Source organism: Microtus pennsylvanicus, chromosome 11, assembly GCF_037038515.1.
Source record: "Microtus pennsylvanicus isolate mMicPen1 chromosome 11, mMicPen1.hap1, whole genome shotgun sequence".
NCBI lineage: Eukaryota > Metazoa > Chordata > Mammalia > Rodentia > Cricetidae > Microtus > Microtus pennsylvanicus.
In genome coordinates, this window is record NC_134589.1 from 86,465,212 (window position 1) to 86,486,632 (window position 21,421).

The 21,421-nt window shown below is 42.5% G+C and overlaps 1 protein-coding gene across 5 annotated transcripts in view; it reads left to right on the forward strand.

Annotated features, from left to right (window-relative positions):
• The first annotated feature begins 4,812 nt into the window (after positions 1 to 4,812).
• The window catches only part of Ranbp17 (RAN binding protein 17), a 335,330-nt gene continuing 318,721 nt past the window's right edge, over positions 4,813 to 21,421 (forward strand). For 4 of the 5 annotated variants that reach the window (XM_075941352.1, XM_075941353.1, XM_075941350.1 and 1 more), the window contains exons 1-2: positions 4,813 to 4,930; positions 18,254 to 18,400. In XM_075941352.1, the coding sequence (XP_075797467.1) occupies positions 4,913 to 4,930; positions 18,254 to 18,400 (165 nt within the window). In that variant the 5' untranslated portion in view covers positions 4,813 to 4,912. Of the gene's footprint in view, positions 4,931 to 7,278; positions 7,348 to 18,253; positions 18,401 to 21,421 lie in introns of those variants that run through there. The other variant, XM_075941351.1, reaches the window with a different exon arrangement.

Genomic DNA, 21,421 nt, shown 5'->3' on the forward strand with positions numbered 1-21,421 from the left:
CACCTGGAGCCTTTCTTTTTGGCAGAACTGGCCTTTGGGCAAAGAAATGCCCATACCTCAACCACTGACAGAGATACAGAGCATGCATCAATGGATAAAACAGGACTGTCATATCCTGCCAAGACAGGGTAAGATAGTTTTGAAAAGTTGCTTGCCTTTGAAAATGGTATGTCAGTTATGTTAGGCCTTAGCCAAAGTTGGTTGCTTCAACGCTGCTAACGTGATTTTGGGTGATTGCCCAGGTAGCTAGTTGTCTCTGTGATTTGTTGCATGTTTTGGAAGTTGTTTTCCTGTACTTCCTAATTACCCAGGTAACATTATTTCCCTTCTCAGATCTTTGATGGGGTTGAAGACTATATAAATGTAGTTACTTTCTCTCATGACTTGGCCAAGTTATTTATTATACCTAAGCTAGTTAGAATAGGATATTTGTACTTATTGTATATAATTTCATAGTAGGTTTAGAACTCTCTTATTTAAACAAAAGGGGGAGGTGTTGCGGGAGGTCCTCCCGCTCCTCCAACCTATAGCTGCTGAGATACCAGCCCATTGGGGCGTGGTCTCTCTCCCTTTAATAAAAGCGGCCACTTCCCTCTTCTCTCTCTCTTCACTTCCTGCTCCGCAGGTGACTAGACTCACATCCTGGTTGTGTAGAGGGCTGTTGCCTGGGACAGTGATCTGTAAGTTTTTTCCCCTTTAAATAAATACCACCCTATTGATCATAATCCCAAACTGGTGTGGCATTGTTTGTGACTTACGCCTTCACAATAGTTTTCAGAGGTGTTTGGGATCAACAAGTCAGGCAAAGGCAGTAGATAATTAGAATGGGATATTGTATGGCATATGTGTTAGGAAGGTAAGAAAGAAACATTGTTGTCTGGGATACGGAGCTAAGTGTTAGAATGGGGGATTCACAGCTAAGGTTGGTATCAAAAACCTCAGACATGGACGTGGAACTTAGGAAACAGAAGTAAGAGACTTGGAGAAACAATGATGAAAACTAGAAAAAGAAAGAGGAGTCTCTAGGAAGCTCATACGCTGAGTTCCGAGCAGAAACTCTGAAACCTGCTTCAAAAGAAAAATAGGGCAAAAGGTGACTGCTGAGTTTTCCTCTGACCTACACACACAGACACACACACACACCATGGCATGTTCTCATTGCCACAAATGAGTCTTTTTTAAAAGAATTCAACAGAATGATAAGCATACCAAAACCTTTCAAGGTTTAGAAGTGGAGTGGCAGGTATGAGGACCCATGGACCACGGAAAAACTATGAAAACCCAGGGTCGAGAATGCATGTCGTGACAGTCTAGTAACGATGATATGCCTTGGATTAGATCTGTCACTGAAAACAAATCCAGATATGGGAAAGTTATGCATTAGGACAAATTGTGCATATTTTGTTTTATATGCTAAGGAGACAAATATGCACATATATTTACCAATTATAACACATCTACATGTACACATACTATACCAGATTATATTTACCTACTTAAGACACTAGGGAACCACCAATGAAAACAGCGTTTATTTGGCCACAATCCTGGAGAGAATAAATGCATCGTTCTTGTCTCCCCCCTGAGCATTATCTAAGTGGCAGCAAGAAGCAACAGAGGCAAATAGCAGGCAGCCGTGCCAATACACTAATGGTAGATAGATGTTGGAGCTGGGGAACAAAGGCCTCTGGGATTTGAGGCACAAAGTTCTAGAGAGAAGAAAAGTGTAGAGGTGTGAACTTCAAAATCTGTTTACAAAGTCCCTGCCAATCATCAGTTAACTCCTAAGACACACAAGCAAAGATAGAGACTTTAGGAAAGTCACTGGAGCTGTAGTACCTGAAGAATGGAGGGAAGCTTTTAGTGGCTGCACAATGCCGTTTTCTAAAAAGTGGAAGGAAGCTTTTAGCAGCTGCACAATGCTATTTCCTAAAGCGTGGAAGGAAGCTTTTAGCATTTGCTTAGTGCTGGGAGATTGATCATGTCTAGGCTCTTCAAGGTAAACAGCTCAGTACATTAGCTATAAGACCTGGCAAAGATCATAACCTAGGGATAAGGACAAAGTGAAGAAACCCAGGATCAGAATGCCTAAAAGCAAGCATTACTAGGGTGGAAGTGAGATACTCTTGCCTAGTAACATAAAAATGGAGAATGCAGCCGGGCAGTGGTGGCGCACGCCTTTAATCCTAGCACTCGGGAGGCAGAGGCAGGCAGATCTCTGTGAGGTTGAGGCCAGCCTGGTCTACAAGAGCGAGTTTCAGGACAGGCTCCAAAATACAGAGAAACCCTGTCTTGAAAAACCAAAAAAGAGAGAGAGAGAAAGGGGGAGGGGGCAAGAGAGAGAATGCTGATAGAGCTAAATCCTCTATAGTTTTTTTTTCATACTTTATGAATTAAGCAAAATGTCAGGAAATTAGGTTAGGGGAATAGCTAACACACAGAACAGGGCCAAATACTGGCTTGCGTAAATTTGCATAAAATTGCATAAAAACTTTAAATATGATCAAAATATTAAGAAAATAGAGGGTGGTGGTGTGCAATACTTTAATCCCAACACTCAGGAGGCAGAGTTAGGGGGATCTCTGTGAGTTCAAGGCCAGTCTGGTCTACAGAGCAAGTTCCAGGGCAGTCAGAGCTACACAGAGAAACCCTGTCTCTGAAAAAAAAATAATAATCAAAATAAAATAGAGAAAAGCAAAAGGATTTGATCAGAGCCTTGGAACTTATTTAAGTAGAAGGACCCAAAGGAAAGCTTTGGGTTTGAAAGTGTGACCAGTGATGGAGGTAAAGGCTCAACAACAGTCTCTGTGCTGTGGGATTGAGTCTCTACCCATGGGCAGCAGGATCAGTAGAAAACACTCAACTTTAAGCTAGTGTGTTAAGTTGGGAGCGTAGCCCCCAGCCTCCAGGCCTGAGAGTGGTATTGGTCTGGACTCCAAATCCCAGGATACCAGGTCCTGAACCCTCCCTGAGCGGGTCAGGACCACTCCCACAGAATATTTAAGTGAACTCCCCAAAGAGGATCATGTGGTCCCCTTTCCTTCCTCCTGGTTGTCACATTCAAGGTCTCCTGGTTCCCTCTTGGGCCACCCGAGAGTGCAGAACTCCCATTAAACCTGGATATTTCTTAATTTGGCTTGATTGGGAATTTGCGTCGGCAGAGAGCTTGCATTAGGAAAAATTTCTAACATCATGTGCACACACACACACAAGAAATACAGACAAGAGTGCAAGAAATGTGAATGATACATCAAAAAATTTTAACATACATGGACTTGAACTTACATAATGCAAGAAAGGAGGACAGGACAGTATTTAAATACTGGTCAATGTTTTTCTTTTCCTTCCTTCCTTCTTTCCTCCCTCCCTCCCTCCCTTCCTTCCTTTTCTTTCTCTTTTTCTTTCTTGAGACAGGGTTTCTCTGTAGCTTTTGAGCCTGTCCTGGAACTTGCTCTGTAGATCAGGCTGGCCTCGAACTCAGAGTGATCTGCCTACCTCTGCTTCTTGAGTGCTGAGATTAAAGACAAGCACCACCACCTCCTGGTATTTGTCCATATTTTTCAGAAGCTGATGAAAAGTGTCAGATCACATGAGAAAAACTATGAAATTTAAGCAGAATGAATATAACACATAGACTTAGTGACAAACTCAAACTGGTTGAGAGCAAAGAGAAGGAAAAAAACCTTTAAGTATTAGAGCATATTATCTTCAAAGATGCAATAATCAGATTGATGGCTGACTTCTGCACTGGAATAATGGCAACCAGAAGACAATGGAAGGTCATTTTTAAAATGCCAAAAGCTTAAAAAATTTAACAGACTAATATGGAATTCTATACCCAGCAAAACTACCTTTAAAACTAATGAGATAAAAATGCTTTCAAATTAACAAAAAGTGAGAGAATTTGTTGTCAGTATACCTAAACTGTAAGAAATATTAAAGGAAAATTTCCTCTTAAATGCAAAAGACAAAGGGAAGTGTTGAACTCTGGAGAAATGAAGAGCGACCAGGAATGAGTGGCTCTGATCCCATCTCTATTCTAATAACCCCCTATCCCAGTGAGATAATGATGTAAAATATAAGTTCATATAAAATTGTAGACGAGGCACAGGCTAGCTAGAATTTTACATTAATCCCACATGTCCACTGTTAGTTTAACTCAGTAAAGTCTAAAAAATTTAACAGAAAAAAATGAGAGCATTGAGGGAGAGAAGTTAAGGCAGCAGTGGCTTATAGGGGTCAACGGCTGTCAGTGCATTAGAGGACAAGAGTATCTGTGGAGATGTGGGACTAGGGACCCATGGATGATATATTTTCACAGTCCTGTCAGGCATCAAGATGAGCTGCGACAGATTCAAGATGTACTTATTATTATATGTATGCAAGTGGTGCAGGAATCTCCTAAGCATTCGGATCTCCACAAGCTGGAGCTGCAGGCAGAGTTGTGAGCTTGTGGGTACTCTCCACTGCTGAGTGGTCGCTTGGGCCCAGCTATGGTAGATTTAAGAGTTAGCCAAAACAAGTATGGAGATGAAGATGGCTGCAAGTTCGAAGCCAGCCTGGTCCACAATAGTTACAGATCAGGCTGGTGAGGCCGTGTGTTCAAAAGAAAAAAAAATATAGTGGTTGCCATGGCAGGCAGTTGGGTCGTGGTGGTGGGCTAAAGGGCAGAGGTCAGAGGCTCAGACCTGAGGAGGCAGCGGTTGCTACAGGAGCGCACCGGCGGTTGGGCGTGGGCGCCCCAAGGACACGCCCCCTCCGCCCCGCCCACTGCCGCTCGGGGCTCCGAGCGGAGCGCGCCGACCACAGGGAGCGAGCAGCGTGGGGATCCCGCGGCGGTCGGGCTCGCGCGGCGCCCTCGCTCCCCCTCCCCTCGGCCCTAGGGCCGCGCGGCCCGCGCCGCTCCGAGAAGATGGCGCTGCAGTTTCAGGTCAGTGCGCCGGGCTGCGGGCCTGGAGCTCCGGCGGTGGCGGGCGGCGGGTGGGTCCCAGGCCGCGACCCCGAACGAGCACAGCCCCTTGCCCGGGGACGGCGGGCTGCGCTCGCCCACCCGAGTTCGCCCTCGTCGCCGTGGGCTGCAGCGATGTCCGGGCATGTGGGAGCCGGTGCGGAGGGGCCGCCTGGCAGCCCTCACGCCCAGCCCGCGGTCCGCGCCCTCCCGGGGAGCCTGGGCTCGGAGGCCGGGGCGGCGGGAGCGCGGGAGCGCGGGAGCGCGGCTAGAGGATTGTCATTGGCCGGAGGCGGGCGGGCGGGTCGGGGCCCGGCGCGGCCGGGAGCGCGCAGCCTCATTGGAGGAGCCTCGGGGCCGGGCGCGGGCTGCGCTGGAGGGGTGCGTCTGCCTGTGGCTCCTGCGCTCAGCGGGTCTTCGTCCCACCGGCGTCTACGGAGCCTCCCCACTGGTGTCTGTACGGTGGCGGAACGTTCTGGGGCTGCGGGGCGACATCAGCTACCGCCCTTATCCTTTTAGAGCGCGCAGTAATTACTGCACACGTGAAAACTGTTATGGTAGAATTAGTCACGGGATATCGCGGGAGCACCGAAAGCGGGTAGGCGATCGCGTCTGCAGAGTGGAGCCTCCACTTGTTACTTGGTTCCTACCGCTGGTACACATGCCTCTGAGCAAACTCCAAGGAACGCAGGGATTGTCGGAACTGTAGATGACCAGGCAAAGAGGAAAGGAAGACCACAGAGACAGAAAGACGGTGTGGGCAAAGCAAAGGATTGTGGAAGACCTTGACATCCTCTGAAAGCCTGTTCTTGGATCCTAAGACTAATTGGAAAAGAAAGAGCTCAGGGGAGATGTCGCCTGGCAGATGACCTTAGAGAAATAGGCAGAGTCTTAACTTGGTGGCAATGTGTCTTTCCCCTGTTAGACTTATACAGATCCTCTGGTCACACGAACTTAGTGCTTTATTGCTTCTTCTAAGGGGTATTTCCAAGCGGGAAATAGACCCACATTCTATGTTTTGACTTACCCTTTTTCTTTTGTTGTTTGTTTAAGTGTCCCAGGTCAGAATTGCATATTTATTGTTACTTTAGTAAATACGCCCTGTGGGGATTTTTTTACAGGGAGAACTTACTGTGAATCATAAGTAGATAATCAGATGTACATAGGGCAGGTATGTCTTGAGTAAATTAGAAGGTATGGAAGAACTTTGGAACTTCTTTGGACTTGGAAAGATGGTGCCTGGTAAATTGCCAAGTCCTGGAAGCCTTCATACCCAAGGGCAATATTAGAAAAAGTTAGATGTTGATGCCCAAACTGGTCATATGGTCCCAGAAATATTCATTAAAGTAACATTTTTTAGGGCATTGCTTTAGTGTCTTTTTCCCACTTGGTAATTGACATAAATGTCCCCAGGGCAATGCTGCCTGTGTGGACTGGTTTTTAGCCTTGAATCCATGTCCTGACTTTCTGGAAGGCAGAGGACAGCATCATTCCCTACAGTCAGTTCAGTCACAAGCATCCTTGTTTGGAGCCAGTGAGTTAGGGTGTATTCTTGTCTCCAAAGAAGAAATGGATCTGGGTTGTCTTTGAGGAGGAGGTCCAGGTTGGGGAGCACAACAAGGAACAACAGAATCGGGAATAAGTAGCCTAGCTATGATACCGTGAAAGCTTAGTGGACTTGAGTGGTTTGCTCTCTGAATGGTTCTGGAATCAGAGACCGGTAGCTAGTCTTCTAATCCCTACTTCGGCTGGGGATTGACTCTAGACATGAGTGGGGGATGCACAGTGTTAGCGTGATGAGCAGTGGTTTGGGAAAGGTGGCTTGTCTGAAGTTCACGGTGGTTTCTGATGTTTTCTCTGTAGTTTCAGCAGTGAGACTTGGGGAAAGCAGTGATCACTCAGTAAGGGAGTGTCAGATCCCAAAGCTTGTGCTCACTCATTGGACCAGTGTTTACTCTGACACGTTCCTTTCATTCCTAAGCAGCCTCTGGAGAAGTCCAGGGCATTGGAAGCCATATTGGAACATTTCCTTAATTGCCCCAATGTTTGAGTATTAGTGGGATCTTCACAGAGAAGCAGTTGGTAGAGCTGGATGAGTAAAGGAAATTGCTGTGTACCTGGAGCTGGCCACAGTCCATAAAAGTCCTCCTGCCACCAACAGCAAATTCAGGGATTTCCCACAGCCACCCAGAGGTCTGTCAGTTTCTCAGTAGGGCTCATGGAGTTCATCAAAATGATCAATTATCAAAATTATCGAATTCGTAATTGTGATTCTTTATAGGGAAAGAAGATTGGCTAAAGGGAGACACATAGAGGATAATCTGAAGATTCTAAAATACATCTTTTGTCCTCGGGATAGGATATTCTCCTGGCATCCATGTTGCATGTACCACTGTAAGGTGGGAAGGCTCACCTACTCTCTAGTACCCACAGTGTTTATTGAAGATGCATTACTTAGACATGACTGATAATTTTGATTTCCACTGGTAACCTGTGATCCCAAATCATCACCCTAAGCCAAAACCATACCTGTGACTAGGTATGGTCAGTGCTTGTATTAAAAATATAACTGCTGTCAACTATGACAGATTATCTACCAGAAATTGAGGGCAAAGGCCAGACTGCTTTTTGGGCAAGACTTCTGTCTTAAGGTTTCTTTGGCTGTGAAGAGACACCATGACCATGGCAACACTTACAAAGGAAAAAACATTTAATTGGGGTAACGTACATTTTTAGATTTAGTCCATTATCATGCTGTGACATGGTGATGTGCAGGCAGACATGGTGCTGGAGAAGAAGCTGAGTGTACTACATCTTGACTTGCAGGCAACAGGAAGTGGTCTGTGACACCGGGTGGTCTCTTGAGCATATATGAGACCCACAGTGACACACTTCCTCCAACAAGACTTCACCTGCTCCAACAAGGCCATACTTCCTAGTAGAATTACTCCCTTTGGTGGACATTTCCTTTCAAACCACCACAATCACTTTTTTTAAAATTTTTTTTCTTCTCTCATATTCTAACTGCAGTTTCCCCTCTAACCTCTCCTCCCAGTCCCCTTCCACCTTATCTGCCCTCCCACCCCCATCCACTTCACTTCCATTTTCCTTGTGAAAAGGGCAGGCTTCCCAGGGATATCATCCAAACATGGCTTATCGAGTTCCAATAAGACTAGGCATGTCTCCTCATTAAGGCTGGATGAGGCCACCCAGGAGGAGGAACAGGGTCCCAAAAGCAGCCTAAAGAATCAGAGACAGCCCCAGCCCCTCCTCCCTCTGTTAGGAGTCCCCCAAGAACTCCAAGTTACACAACTATGCTAGACTCTGGTCTATGAGTAGAGCAGAATATCATTAGGAATCGTTTCATTGGTTCATTCCTAGGGCTTTGGGCTATCCATCCTCTGGGTCCTGGCACTCCCCAGACAGTGTCAGGTGTGGGATCCCTTTTGTGGCATGGATCTTAAGCGGGACCAGTCTTTGGTTGACCACTTGCACAAAGTCTACACCACCTTCACCCCAGCACATCTTACAGGCAGAACAAATTGTAGGTGGAAGGTATTGTGGCTGAGTTTGTGCTTCAGTCCCTCCACCTGAGGCCTTGCCTGGTTACAGAAGATGGCTGGTTCAGGCTCCATGTCCTGCATTACTAGGAATCTTAGCTGGTGTTACCCTTGTAGATTCCTGGGAGTTTATATTGCACTAGTGGCTACCTCACCCCGATTGCCAGAGGATCAAAGGAGAGGGAAAACAGAAGACAGCATGAAGCTTGTGAATCTAGGTACTGGCCTGGAGCTCCAGCACCACTGGAAAAGGACACTTGGAGTAGAGATCTGCTGGAGACATGTTTAGTTTGGTTTCTGCTGGTTGGCTGTGTGTGTGTGTGTAGGTTAAAAGTAGGAATTAGACATTGGTGGCAGGTAGACAGTGACTGAAGAATGGCAGATGATGAGGGAGGTGCCTGTTACATGTAGACTTGTCATTGGCTTAGTTTTGCCTGTTTACTAAATGACTCTTGTGCAGCCTACATGCACGTGCCCTCTCAACTTACGTAGTTGGTAGGAGTCTGGTTATCAGAATTGACTTAAGAAAAGATGAGAATACTCTGGTAAACTGTGAGGCACCTAAAGAACGATTTGGTTGTTGCAGAAGTACTGTAGTTTTGCATTGTGGAAATATGTCATTTGATATTCTTAACACATGTGGTTATGTTGTAAATCATTTTAATAGGTATTTCTCACTGCATGCTTTTTGCTTGTGACATTACTGTTTGTTTTTGATTTATATTATGGAAATGATGAAGACAAAAAGCAAATTGAGTGATTTAAAAAATTTTAGTTGTTTATTACTGTCTTAGGGTTGCTATTGCCGTGAAGAGACACCATGACCACGGCAACTCCTACAAAGAGGGAACATTTAATTGGGGCTGACTTATAGTTCAGAAGGTTTAGTTCATTGTTCTCACAGTAGAAAATGTTGACACGCAGGCAGACATGGTGCTAGAAAGGTAGCTGAGAATTCTACATCTTGATCAGTAGGCCAAAGGAAGTGAACTGAGACACTGGTATGACTTGAGCATATGAGACCTCAAAGCCCACCTCCACAGTGACACAATCCTCCAAAAAGGCCACACGTACTCCAGCAGTGCCACACCTTATAAATTGTCACTCCCTATGAACTTATGGGGGCACTTACATACAAACTACCACAATTACTGTGTGTGCGCTATGGCACATGTGAGGAGGGTAAACTACAGCTTTGAGGAGTAGGTTCTCCTTTTTCATGAGTTCCGGCTACCTGCTAAGCCATCTTGTGAATGACTTTTTGTTTAAGTATAAAATGGATCAATGGCAGCAGAGACAATTTCTTCTTCTTTTTTTTTTTTTTTTGTTTTTCGAGACAGGGTTTCTCTGTGGTTTTGGAGCCTGTCCTGGAACTAGCTCTTGTAGACCAGGCTGGTCTCGAACTCACAGAGATCCTCCTGCCTCTGCCTCCCGAGTGCTGGGATTAAAGGCGTGCGCCACCACCGCCCGGCTCAGCAGAGACAATTTCAACAGAACATTTGGCTCACAAACTGTAGTTGGTGGTTCAGTATGGTTTGCAAAGGGATTAAGAGTCCTGAAGTTGAGGAGTAGTGTGGCTGGCTATCAGAAGTTGACAGTGATCCACGGAAAGCAGTCATTGAAGCTGAACCTCTTTCAACTGTAGGAGAAGCTCCCAGAGAAGTCAGTGTGGACCATTCATGGTCATTTGACATTTGAAGCAAATTGGAAAGGCAGAAAAACTTGGTAAATGGATTCCGCATGAGTTGGTTGAACATTTTTTTAGAAAAATGTTTTGAATTGGTGCATCTCTTTTTCTTCCCAACAATGATAAACCATTTCTTGATCAGACTGTGATGTGTGACAGAAAAATGAATTAAATATGACAATTGTTGATGACCAGCTCAGTGGTTAGACTGAGGAGAATCCAAAGTACTTTCCAGAGCCAAACTTGCACCATAAGAAGGTCATAGTCACAGTTGGGTGGTCTGCTGCTTGTCTGGTGTACTAAGTGATCAATGAATTCTGATCAAACCATGACATCTGAGAAGTGTACTCAGCAAGTCCATGACATGCGCACCAAAAGGCTGCAGCACCCACAGCTGCATTGGTCAGTGTTCATAAAGGGCCTGCTTCTCTAGGACAAACCTGAACTTCATGCTGCACAATCAGTGCTCCATAGTTGAATTCATTGAACTTTGTACTTTTGCCTCATCTACCATGTTCACCTGACTTCTTACCATCTTCCTACCACTCCTACAAGTACCTTGACAGTGTTTAACAACGAAAAAACCACTTCTATAACCCACAGAATGTGGAAATTGCTTTCTAAGAATTTGTCTAATTTCAAAGCATGGATCTAAAGGAGTAAATAAAGTTATTTCTCATTGGCAAAAATATATTGTTTTTTAATACTTTGTATTTTGATTAATAAAATTGTGCTTTAAGCCTACTATAATTATTTAAAATTCACAATCCAAACCTGCAACTCCTTTTGCACCAATGTAATATCTGATTCATTGTTGAAGGAAGAATTAGTTCCAAGAGGCCCAGGAATAAGCCTTCAGGGATGCTCAACTAACAGAAGGGAGGAGCAGTTAGTTTGTAGGAAACAACCTCAAAATGAAGGCAGTGTATACTAGTGACAGCCATGAAGTTTGATCCCAGAAGGCAGGAAAGATATAGGGAAGTAACTGAAATGAACTTTAGAGTCTTGTGGTGGGATATTTGAGGTTTATCTCTTTAAAGATTATTAGCAATTTTTGTTTTCTGGAGCAAAAGCTTTTTTAGTGAAATTTAATGGCACGTAATAATACATGTGCTTAAACTGCAATAGAGTGAGTTTTGGCATATGCATATATCTGTGAAATTCTCACCAAAATATGAAAATAGCCATTGTTCATGTATGTTTCCTTATGCTCTTATGCTTTTTTGCTGTCCTCCTTGGCTGCCTTCTCCTTCCCCTTCCTTACTCCCTTGCTGTCCCTTCCACGCAGCCAAGAAACTAGTGACCTGCTTTCTAGTAACAAAGCACCTTGAAAACATATTTTTGTTACTTGACTTTTGCTTAGTATTCATCTGTTGATAGAGACTAGTCAAGACTTTCTATATAGAAAAAAAAATCACATTTAGGGGCCAATAATTGCATGTCAGATACAAAGAAATAAGTCCATAAAATTGTGATGATCTTATGTTTTTTCTTTGTTTTTGGCGTTTTTGAATTTGGCATTTTTGGAGACAGGGTTTCACTGTTTAGCCCTGTCTGGCCTGAAATTCACGATGTAGACCAGCTGGCCTCAAGTTCAACTGCCTGTCCCTGCCTTTTGAGTGCTGGAATTAAAGGCTGGCTAGGAAGATGTGTATTTAATCTGAAAGCAAGATCCAATCATTGTCCACTAGGGTCTTACAGTGGGTCTTTCTGTTCATATTTGCTAGTTACCTTTGGATGTTTACCAGATCCGGTTCTTCTCATTGTACTTATTATTTACGTGTGTTTCTAATGTTGACACTATACCTTAGAAGCTTTCATAATCCAAACATGTCAGTAAATTGGGACAGCATGCCTTTCTGAGCCATTCTCACTATATTCTCAGACACTAGTTTATAGAAACTAAGATGAAAATTTATCAGTCTACTGAGAAAGATAAAAGACTGTAGATAGGTTCTCTGGGAAACCACATGCTTGATGTGGGAGTGTCATATATCAATCTGTTGATTTCATTGTTTAAGCAATAAAGAAACTGCTAGGCCCATTTGATAGGCCCACCCTTAGGTGGGTGGAGTAAACAGAAGGGAAGGCTGGGAGGAAGAGGAAGTGAGGTCAGACTCCGCAGCTCTCCTCTCCGGAGCAGACGCAAGAGAGACGCCATGCTACCTGCTCCAGGGAAGACGCACGCTATGAAGCTCCAACCCAGGATGGACTTAGGCTAGAATCTTCCCGGTAAGCGCACCTAGGGGCGCTACACAGATGATTAGAAATGGGCCAGAGCAGTGTTTAAAAGAATACAGTGTCCGTGTAATTATTTGGGGCATAAGCTAGCCGGGCAGGGCAGGCGGCTGGGGTGTTTGGGGACGCAACCCCGCCGCCGCCCCTACTACTACAAATGACGCCCAGACGTGTGGCTAACTAAACCTACTTAAAAAACCTGAGAAGGCTTAAAAATAAGGAAGAGAGCGTTTAACACAGATTTTTGCTGTTTGTTGGTGGCGTGCTGTAGAGAGATTTCCTGATTCAGCGACAGCAGCAGAAAAAAAGCTGCGTTATTTTAAAGCGCGGCTTCCTGGGGCTTTGCCGCCAGTGCAAACTCTGGCTTTATGTTTGTGTTCCCGCTTGGGATCGGAAGGAGAGTGCTCTGAGACGGTGCGATGACTCAGAGCTTCCCGCCTGCTCCTGGGCAGAAGGCAGAATCAGGCTTAGGCAGGCAGAAGAGCATGGCGGATTCCTGCCGCCATACAGAGACGTGTTTTTAGACTGCGCAGTGCTCTGCCTGTCAGATTTGGATGTTACTTGGATGAAAAGAATTTCTGTGCTGCACGCTCAGTCTCAGAATTAAAGTGCTGAGTGCAGCTCCTACCTGGTAGCCCCAAGGGGCTTCCTGACTCAGCTTCAGCTGCAAAACCCTGCAGCTCATTAAGAGGTCCTGCCACGAAACACTTAAACGGTGTTGACGAAAAGCTGAACGCATGCTTTTCGGTTTTCAGCCATAGCAGGAAAAAAGCTGCGCGTTTTAAAATGCCGGCTTTCTGGGCCATCCTGCCAGGGCAAACTCTGACTGTTTGAGACAGGAGGGCCGGCTACCAAGAGAGGACTTGAGTGTTGTCTGTTGTAGCTAGCTGGCTGGCAGGGACCTTGAAATGCTATAAACATGGCTACAGCCAGTACCTCAGCCATGAGGCTGAAAAGCTAAGGAATGGGCTACATCTAGCCGGCAAAGCCACGCCTTTAGTCCTACTGATATTGCTTGGTAAATTAAAGGCTCTTGTGGTCAGAAAAAGAGAGAGAGATACAGTAAAGAGAATGTCAAAGACAAAGAAAAATTTTAAATGATTTACAGTGTTAGAATATATGCAGACTAAAAGTTAAAATTCTTAAAGTAAACTTCTCTGACTTCAAGGTGTGGTAGCACACGCCTTTAATCCCAGTGCCTAGAAGGCAGAGAGGAACAGATCTCTGTGAGTTCAAGGTGTAATAGCAAACACCTTTAATCCCAATGCCTGGAAGGCAGAGACAGGCGGATCTCTGAGAGTTCAAAGACAGCCTGGTCCACAGATATACGCTCAAAAAGCAAAAAGTTAACCTAGGAATGTCACAGCTTAGATTCTTAAGCGCCTAGTGATTTAAAGGCGCAAATCAAAACTGCTCCTGGATAGTAAAAAATTACAGATTCACAATAGGACAGATTCAGACCACTAAACGAGTCACACTGTTGGATGAATGTACGTAGGCTTGGGAGAGAGAAGAAAAAGAATATAGAGAATAAAGTTAATGGTTTAAAAAGAAAAAAAGTAAAAGTAAAGTCTTTAAAGAGACAGAGTACAGATAGTTATAGATATAAATAAAAATAAGCCGCGTAAAGATGAAAAATTCACAAAGAGTCTGGATTATGTACATTGTGTTTTCTTTAAATTTTTTGACTGTGAAGGAGCTAAGTACAGAGAGATATTTCATTATATTGGCTGCCAAGCTAAACCAGAATGGATATAAGGGTATTGCAATTTCAGAATTTGGGTCTAAGGATATGATGCTTTGGAGAGAGTCTTCTTTTGTTTTCACAGAGGATGAGACTCTATGGATTTCTTCTATTCCGATTTGGTATGATGGACCACGTCCTCCTGAAGGGTTGCTGTGAACATCTTCAGAAAATTGCTTTGCTCAACTGCCAACTGAGATAAGCCTGGCACACAGGTTACACCCTAAATAATCTGATTAACGACGCCCCCATTCAGCAGGAAGCAGTTTGGAGAGAAAAAACTGCGCCCATGTTCCCAAATATAGTTTATAAATGTTCTTTTACATTTAAAGGGGGAAATGATATAGGTATGAATAATTTGCATTGGTATGGATTTTAAGGTCAATTTTGTTATATGTATAAATGTTTCTGATGTAACTTTTACTTGATAACTGTTATATGTAATTTTGCTATGTTAAGGTTAAAGCCTTCGTTTTTTTTTTTTTTGTTTAAACAGAAAAAGGGGAAGTGATGTGGGAGTGTCATATATCAATCTGTTGATTTCATTGTTTAAGCAATAAAGAAACTGCTAGGCCCATTTGATAGGCCCACCCTTAGGTGGGTGGAGTAAACAGAAGGGAAGGCTGGGAGGAAGAGGAAGTGAGGTCAGACTCCGCAGCTCTCCTCTCCGGAGCAGACGCAAGAGAGACGCCATGCTACCTGCTCCAGGGAAGACGCACGCTATGAAGCTCCAACCCAGGATGGACTTAGGCTAGAATCTTCCCGGTAAGCGCACCTAGGGGCGCTACACAGATGATTAGAAATGGGCCAGAGCAGTGTTTAAAAGAATACAGTGTCCGTGTAATTATTTCGGGGCATAAGCGAGTCGGGCAGGCGGCTGGGGTGTTTGGGGTCGCAACCCTGCCGCCGCCCATATTACTACACATGCTAGTCAGAAGATTGGTTGGTTAGTAGTGTCTGGGTCATACCTTCCTACCAGAGCAAGAATCTTTGTCTGGAAAGGTTTAATGTTTAACATACCAGAATTTTTTTAAACCATTACAGTAACAGAAAACTTGATGTACCCTTTAAATCTTTTATAAAAGTTCAAACTTTCCCCTCTTAATATTTTACTACTTTTCATTTGTTAATTTAAAATATTGGCCTAGAGAGGTGGCTTAGTGGTTAAGAGCACTGGCTCCTCTTCCAGAGGACTTAGGTTTGATTCCTAGTACTCAGAAAGATGACTAACTGTATTTCCAGTTCCAGGGGATCCAGTGCCCTCTTTTGAAGGCAGTGCATACATCTAATGCACAGACGTGCATGCAAATAAAACACCCATATACATAACAATAAATGTTAAAACACTCATAAAATAATTCTGAAAGTTTTTTAAAAAGTAATTTGAAACGTCTTTGAACAAGGGGTAATTGATAATGTCAACTGAACACTTAACTATATACTATCTTTCTGCCTTGAAGTTTATTAAATCAATACAGCAAGGCAAATATGATCCAGACCTTTCCACAATGTTTCTTAATAGGCTTTTTTGGATAATTAGATATCATTGATTTGACTAATATTAACATTTATATATTTTAAATATTGGTTTTCTAGATCCTTTGTAACAAATGCCACAAGTGGGGTGGCTTAAAACTCAAAATTATTCTCAGTTCTGAAGGCCAGAAGACTGGGGTAAATGGGGTTGGTTCTTTCTGAAGGTTTCACCCTAGCTTTTCAAAGTTTTGGTACTTCCTGGCTTTAGATGTGACTTTCCAGTCTCTGCCTGTCTTCCTATGGCTCCCTCCTCTGTATCTCATTGCATCTAAAATCTTCCTCTCCCTTTCTTTTTCCAGAAAATTACTCCTTTTTAAAGAGAGAGTGGTGATAAAGGCCATTAAAAGTATGGCCAATTTCCATGTTCATGAGAGTTACTTTTGCAAGTAGTTTTATGAAGGTGCAAATGATATTTTTTTCATTTTCAATTGCAAAAGGTTTTATTATTCCAAGTGTTCTGTTTTTCTCTATCCTCCAATGAAAACATGTTTACAATCTGAAAAGAAGGCAATATTTTACTGACTTAATGTTTCAATTTATCAATTTAGGGAAGTGAACATTGGTACCTCCAAGAACATTTGGTGTTTTTGGGCCGTGTCTTACTGTCACAGTTCATGATGCTCTAAGAGTCCCAGGCAGGCACTCATGTGTCCCCACCTGTATTGGTGCCCTGATGGACAGAATGTCCTAGCTTCGTGATCAATCTTTATATTTCATGCATTTCTGGGGAAAGTTCTGCTATACAGTAAAGGGGGCCAGGGCCTCCCGTCTATGAGAGAAGACTTTTTTATTTTGTTTGGAAATTTCCTATGAAACCCAGGATGGCCTTGAACTCTCAGCCTTCCTGTGTCAGCCTCCTGAATGCTGGGATTATAGAAATGTACAACTGTGTCCTTCCATCTAAGGATGCCAGCAATTGACTTTAGAGTTAGATTTAGTGCCCACTCCATATCTATGATGATTTCATCAAATTCCTTAACTAAAGGTTTATAAAGACCTTATTTCTAATGAAGATTTTCCTCATAGACTCTGAGGGTTAGGAATTAGACCTGTCTTTTAGGGGTATAGTTCTTTACCTTACAGTGGTATAAAGTGTACAATGTGTGTACATCTTGGCCTCTTTAACTCTAAGTGAAGTGATGAACGTAGGGCAGTACTCCTGCCTCCTCCTAGATGGTGGGAGTACAGGTATGTGCCACTGTGTTGGGTGGGGGTCCTTATTTTAATGAATCAATATGAAACTTTAGTTTTGGAAAATTCTCGAGTCTTGGCTACTGGGTTGTGGCACAGATAGGGAATTGGGAAATGTGAAGGACCTACAAAGAGAGAAGTGGGAACAAGGATGGGAGCCATGGTGTCTCCTTTTTAGTGCTGCTTGGGGATTTGAGAGGTGTGAAGCCTGATGCAGCTGTAAACTGGATATAAAAATTCATGCCAGAATCCGGGCTGAGGTGGAGCACGTCTTTAATCCCAGTACTCAGGAGGTAGAGGCAATCAGATCTTGGTGAGTTTGAGACCAGCCTGGTCTACAAGAGCTAGTTCCAGGACAGCTAGGGCTGTTGCACAGAGAAACTCTGTCTCAAAAAACAAAACAAATAAACAAAAAATCAAACCAAAACAAAAAGAATTCAGGCCAGAACAAAATTGGCATTTCTTTTGGAATTATGTTCATTTGGCTACCTGTTTTTGAAATCTCTGCCAATATTTTTGTCAAGTATATACAAGTCCCAAGTCAAATCTTTTGTTTTAGTCAACGGCTTTAACAAGATTCTTTTAAACTGAATTCAATTGGTAGTTCACTGTTTCCCTGTATTCTATATCATCAGATGATACTGTGTTTGTAGACAGAATGGATTAGGATTAGTCTTTGTGCTTATAAGATAAAAACCTGTGCAATAATTAGCTAGAATGTTGTTAGAAATATTGTAGGATCAAAAATTCTGACCTGAAGCACCATGAGTTCAGAAGGTCCAAGTCAGCTTACATATAATTATCGTTAATTCTTTTGTTATAGGTTGCAGTAGGATTGGAAACAACTGAAGAGCGTAAATTGATCTGTGGGCAGCTTGTGTGTGCTCATTCTAGCCTCTAGCTTCATTGGGCATCTCCTGGCTGTTTACTGGCCACTGTTTAATGCCTTGAAATGAGTACATTCGGTTTATTTCAAGACCTTGTAAATGTTATTTCTTTGCCTCCACTACCTTCTAATCTTTTCTCTGTCTGGTTTGCCCTTTATGTTTGAGGTATTCTTGGTTTTGAATGTTTTAGCATAGATGTCATTCTTCTTCAGGCATAACCTTGCGAGCTCCTTAAGGAGAGAATCTTCCCTATTAAGTTGCATTGCATAACTCAATTTTTAAATTAGTAATTTGGGAAATAGGAGATATGCCTCTTTTTTACTATATCTAACGAGTCATTGCTGCACAATAACTATATATTGATTGAATGTATATAAGTATTATTTCTGCATCTCATTTCCTGTGTCTAATATTTATTTATTTTTATTTAAGTCAAATGTCTTTTTTTTTCTCCCTCTGAAGAATTTGGCCGAATTGGAAGCATTGTGTACTCATCTCTACGTAGGGACTGATCTCACAGAAAGAATAGAGGCTGAGAAAGCACTCTTGGAACTGATTGACAGCCCAGAATGTCTCAGAAAGTGTCAACTTTTATTAGAACAAGGAACAGTAAGTATGTGTTAAGTGATTAACCATGCAAGGCCAGTATTAACAGTAATAGCAAGCAGTGTTAGCAGTGATACTCGCAGCTTTTGCCACATCTATTTATTATAATTTCCTGTCAGAGGGGTTAAGCAGGAAAGAATTAGAAAGCCCCAGAAATGGCCACAAAGTAGAAACAAGAATGTGTTGGAATAGTTTCTTAGTTCTTGATCTTCTTTTATGTCACATTTTATATGTTTATTTTCATAATGCTAGGGAGTGAACGAGGACCTTTTACACATTAAACAAGCTTTCTACTGCCAAGTTACATCTCTAGTCCTAACAATTTATTTCAGAAATAACTTAAAAAATCCAAATGTTGTAGGTAGTTATAATTAACTCTGGAAAAATCAAAGGATTGTTCAGAAGAGTGCTCACTGCCTCTTTATACCTTCATTCTATACATTTATAGCTGTCTGTCTGTCTATCGATCGATCGATCGATCGAGAGAAGAACATTGACTCAGCAGTCAGCACATACTGAAACCTAACCAATACCATACAGCTTACTTGGCCTATTTACATGAATTAAAGTAGTTCACTGTTTAGTTAGAGAGGCACAGATCTATAAATAAAGAGGTATGAAATGATATGGAAAATACCACAGAAAGAGACTTACGTTTTACAGAAAAGGTGACAAACTTTCCATAAAGGGCCATGTATTATTTTAGGCTTTGTGAGTCAAAATTGGCATTTCATAATTATAATAATAGAGAAAACAAATCCTCAAAATTTTGTTGGTAGAATTCAAAATATAATCACCAAATGTAGTTTTTTATGTCATACAGGTTGGCTGATAAAATATTTGGAATTAATTGGAGTTTAAAGTTTGTGTTCCCTGTTATTGGACTTGATGGCAGATGTTCATATTTCATGCAGACTTATAATGAAATGATGCATTTTTTTTTCTCAATGGGATCTCACTATATGAGAACCTTGGCTGAACCTTGGCTGACTTGGAACTCCCTCTGTAAACCAGGCAGGCCTTGAATTCACAGAGATCTACCTGCTTTTGCTTTTAAAGTGCTGGTATTCAAGGTGTATCCTGTCATGCTGGCTAAGATTTTATACCTTTGAAAATATCTTCACAAACTTAGATGCTGCCAAACATTATACCAGTGCTTTGGCATCTCATCTGCATTATGCATACTTTCACTTAGAAGGCATTTCTGTGTCTTATCCTCTTGATATATGCCATTTTGCCTATCATTGTGCTGCAGATTAATAGTTTCCAATTAAAAATTAGGTAGAAGGTCTTCAGTTGCACAGCAAAATGGATTTTCTAATATGGAAATTGTCATTATACTTGCATCAGTATAAACATTGCTACTGGGACTGTAGTTGGAGATGAGAAAACGTGTTGGGAGTGGCGCGTTCACTATGTATTTTAGCTTCTCTCGGTGTCGGGCTGTGTGAAGTGGCCTGGTGGTCCTTGTGACTCACACAATGTTAATTGTTTCCTAGTAACTTGAGTCACATTCATCTTGCCATCTTCTGTATAAGTGCTATATCCTGCACATTAGGCACTAGGTTGTTCTCATTGAGAGAACAAGTTTGTTGTATGAACTAATTTGTAAAGCCATTTAATAGTGAAAAATAGTGGCTTTGCTTTATCCGTAAACGTTCACTGTCAGACCTGAGCTTAAAAAAAGAAAAAAAATCCAATTTATCTCTGACAAGCTATTAGTCTGCCTTGTTGGGGGCAAGTCAGGGTATTCAGCATCTTGATCTGGCAGAAATCTCCACAGTGGAAGATGAGCTCACAAAAGTAAATGAGGACTCCTGGTTCATTAAGTTAGTGGCGATTTAGATATCCACTCGAGAATAAATGCCTATAATAAAGTGAATGATACAGACTTCAAAGTTATTACTATTATAATTATTTACAAGCTTTTGACCAGCCCTTTTCTGCTTCATGTACAGTTGTCACACGTGTATAGCAGATTCTACCTAAGGTTTATATTTAATTAATGCTTTCTCAGCTCCTTTGAAAATATTCTGTCTGTAGTTCCACAGATTCTTCGTAAAAAGAAACAGTTCTTTAATTGCTTCCCATTCTTACTTGACTTCTAGAATAAGTAGATGGCAAGTGTCAGTAGCATTAATAGCATGAACAGTTATTAGTAACCTCAACCCATTCACTGAAAGCTAATGATCATCTTTGCAGTTTATTAGCCTTGCCTCTAAACTGGCTTCTCGTGTTGCTTTAGTGTCCGCCTCTGAGCATTTGTTCTCACTGAAAGGCTAGTGAAGTTTATTTTCTCTATACTAACTTCAGCCGCTACAGTAAAATAATGGTGACTAACTCATCATTAGGAAGGAACTCCTTTACTTGACCTAAATAATGAGCTACTTGTAAACTTTCTTTGAGGTGGGAGGGGAAGAGGGTTTCTCTGTGTAGCCCTGGCTGTTCTGGAACTCATTCTGTATTCTGGGCTGGCCTAGAACTCACAGAGATCTACCTGCCTTTGCCTCCTGTGTGCTGGGATTAAAGGTGTACACCACTGCCCAGCTGCTACTTGTAAACTTAACTTTGATTTCATTTTTTACGTCTTTTTAAAAAAGAAACTGCTGTTCTGACATAGTCTGTTTTAAATTTCAGAAAGACTACTGACTTTCTTAAGTTGAACTCTTGTTATGCCTGCTTAGTTTGAAATCGTTGACATATAATTCTTTTACCACAGGTAGCTGTAGCACCATTAGGGAAAACTCACTGATCTGCTACTAATTGAACACTATGCCTTGACATTTAGGCATTTTCTTCTTGACATGATGGCCATATATTGATACGATGAAAGGTATGGCTTGTGTTGGCTCAGTCCCTGTGACACTCTGGAGACTGGAGTCGCATCACTACAGTCTGTGGCACATGAGCAGCAAGCAGCCGGGTTTGAGCGTAAAGCGGGTCAGTTTTAGCTGCTAGGATCTGCCATTACCCATGCAGTAAGCCTTGGACAGCAGGTAAACACCGGGCAAGGCTTTGTGCGTC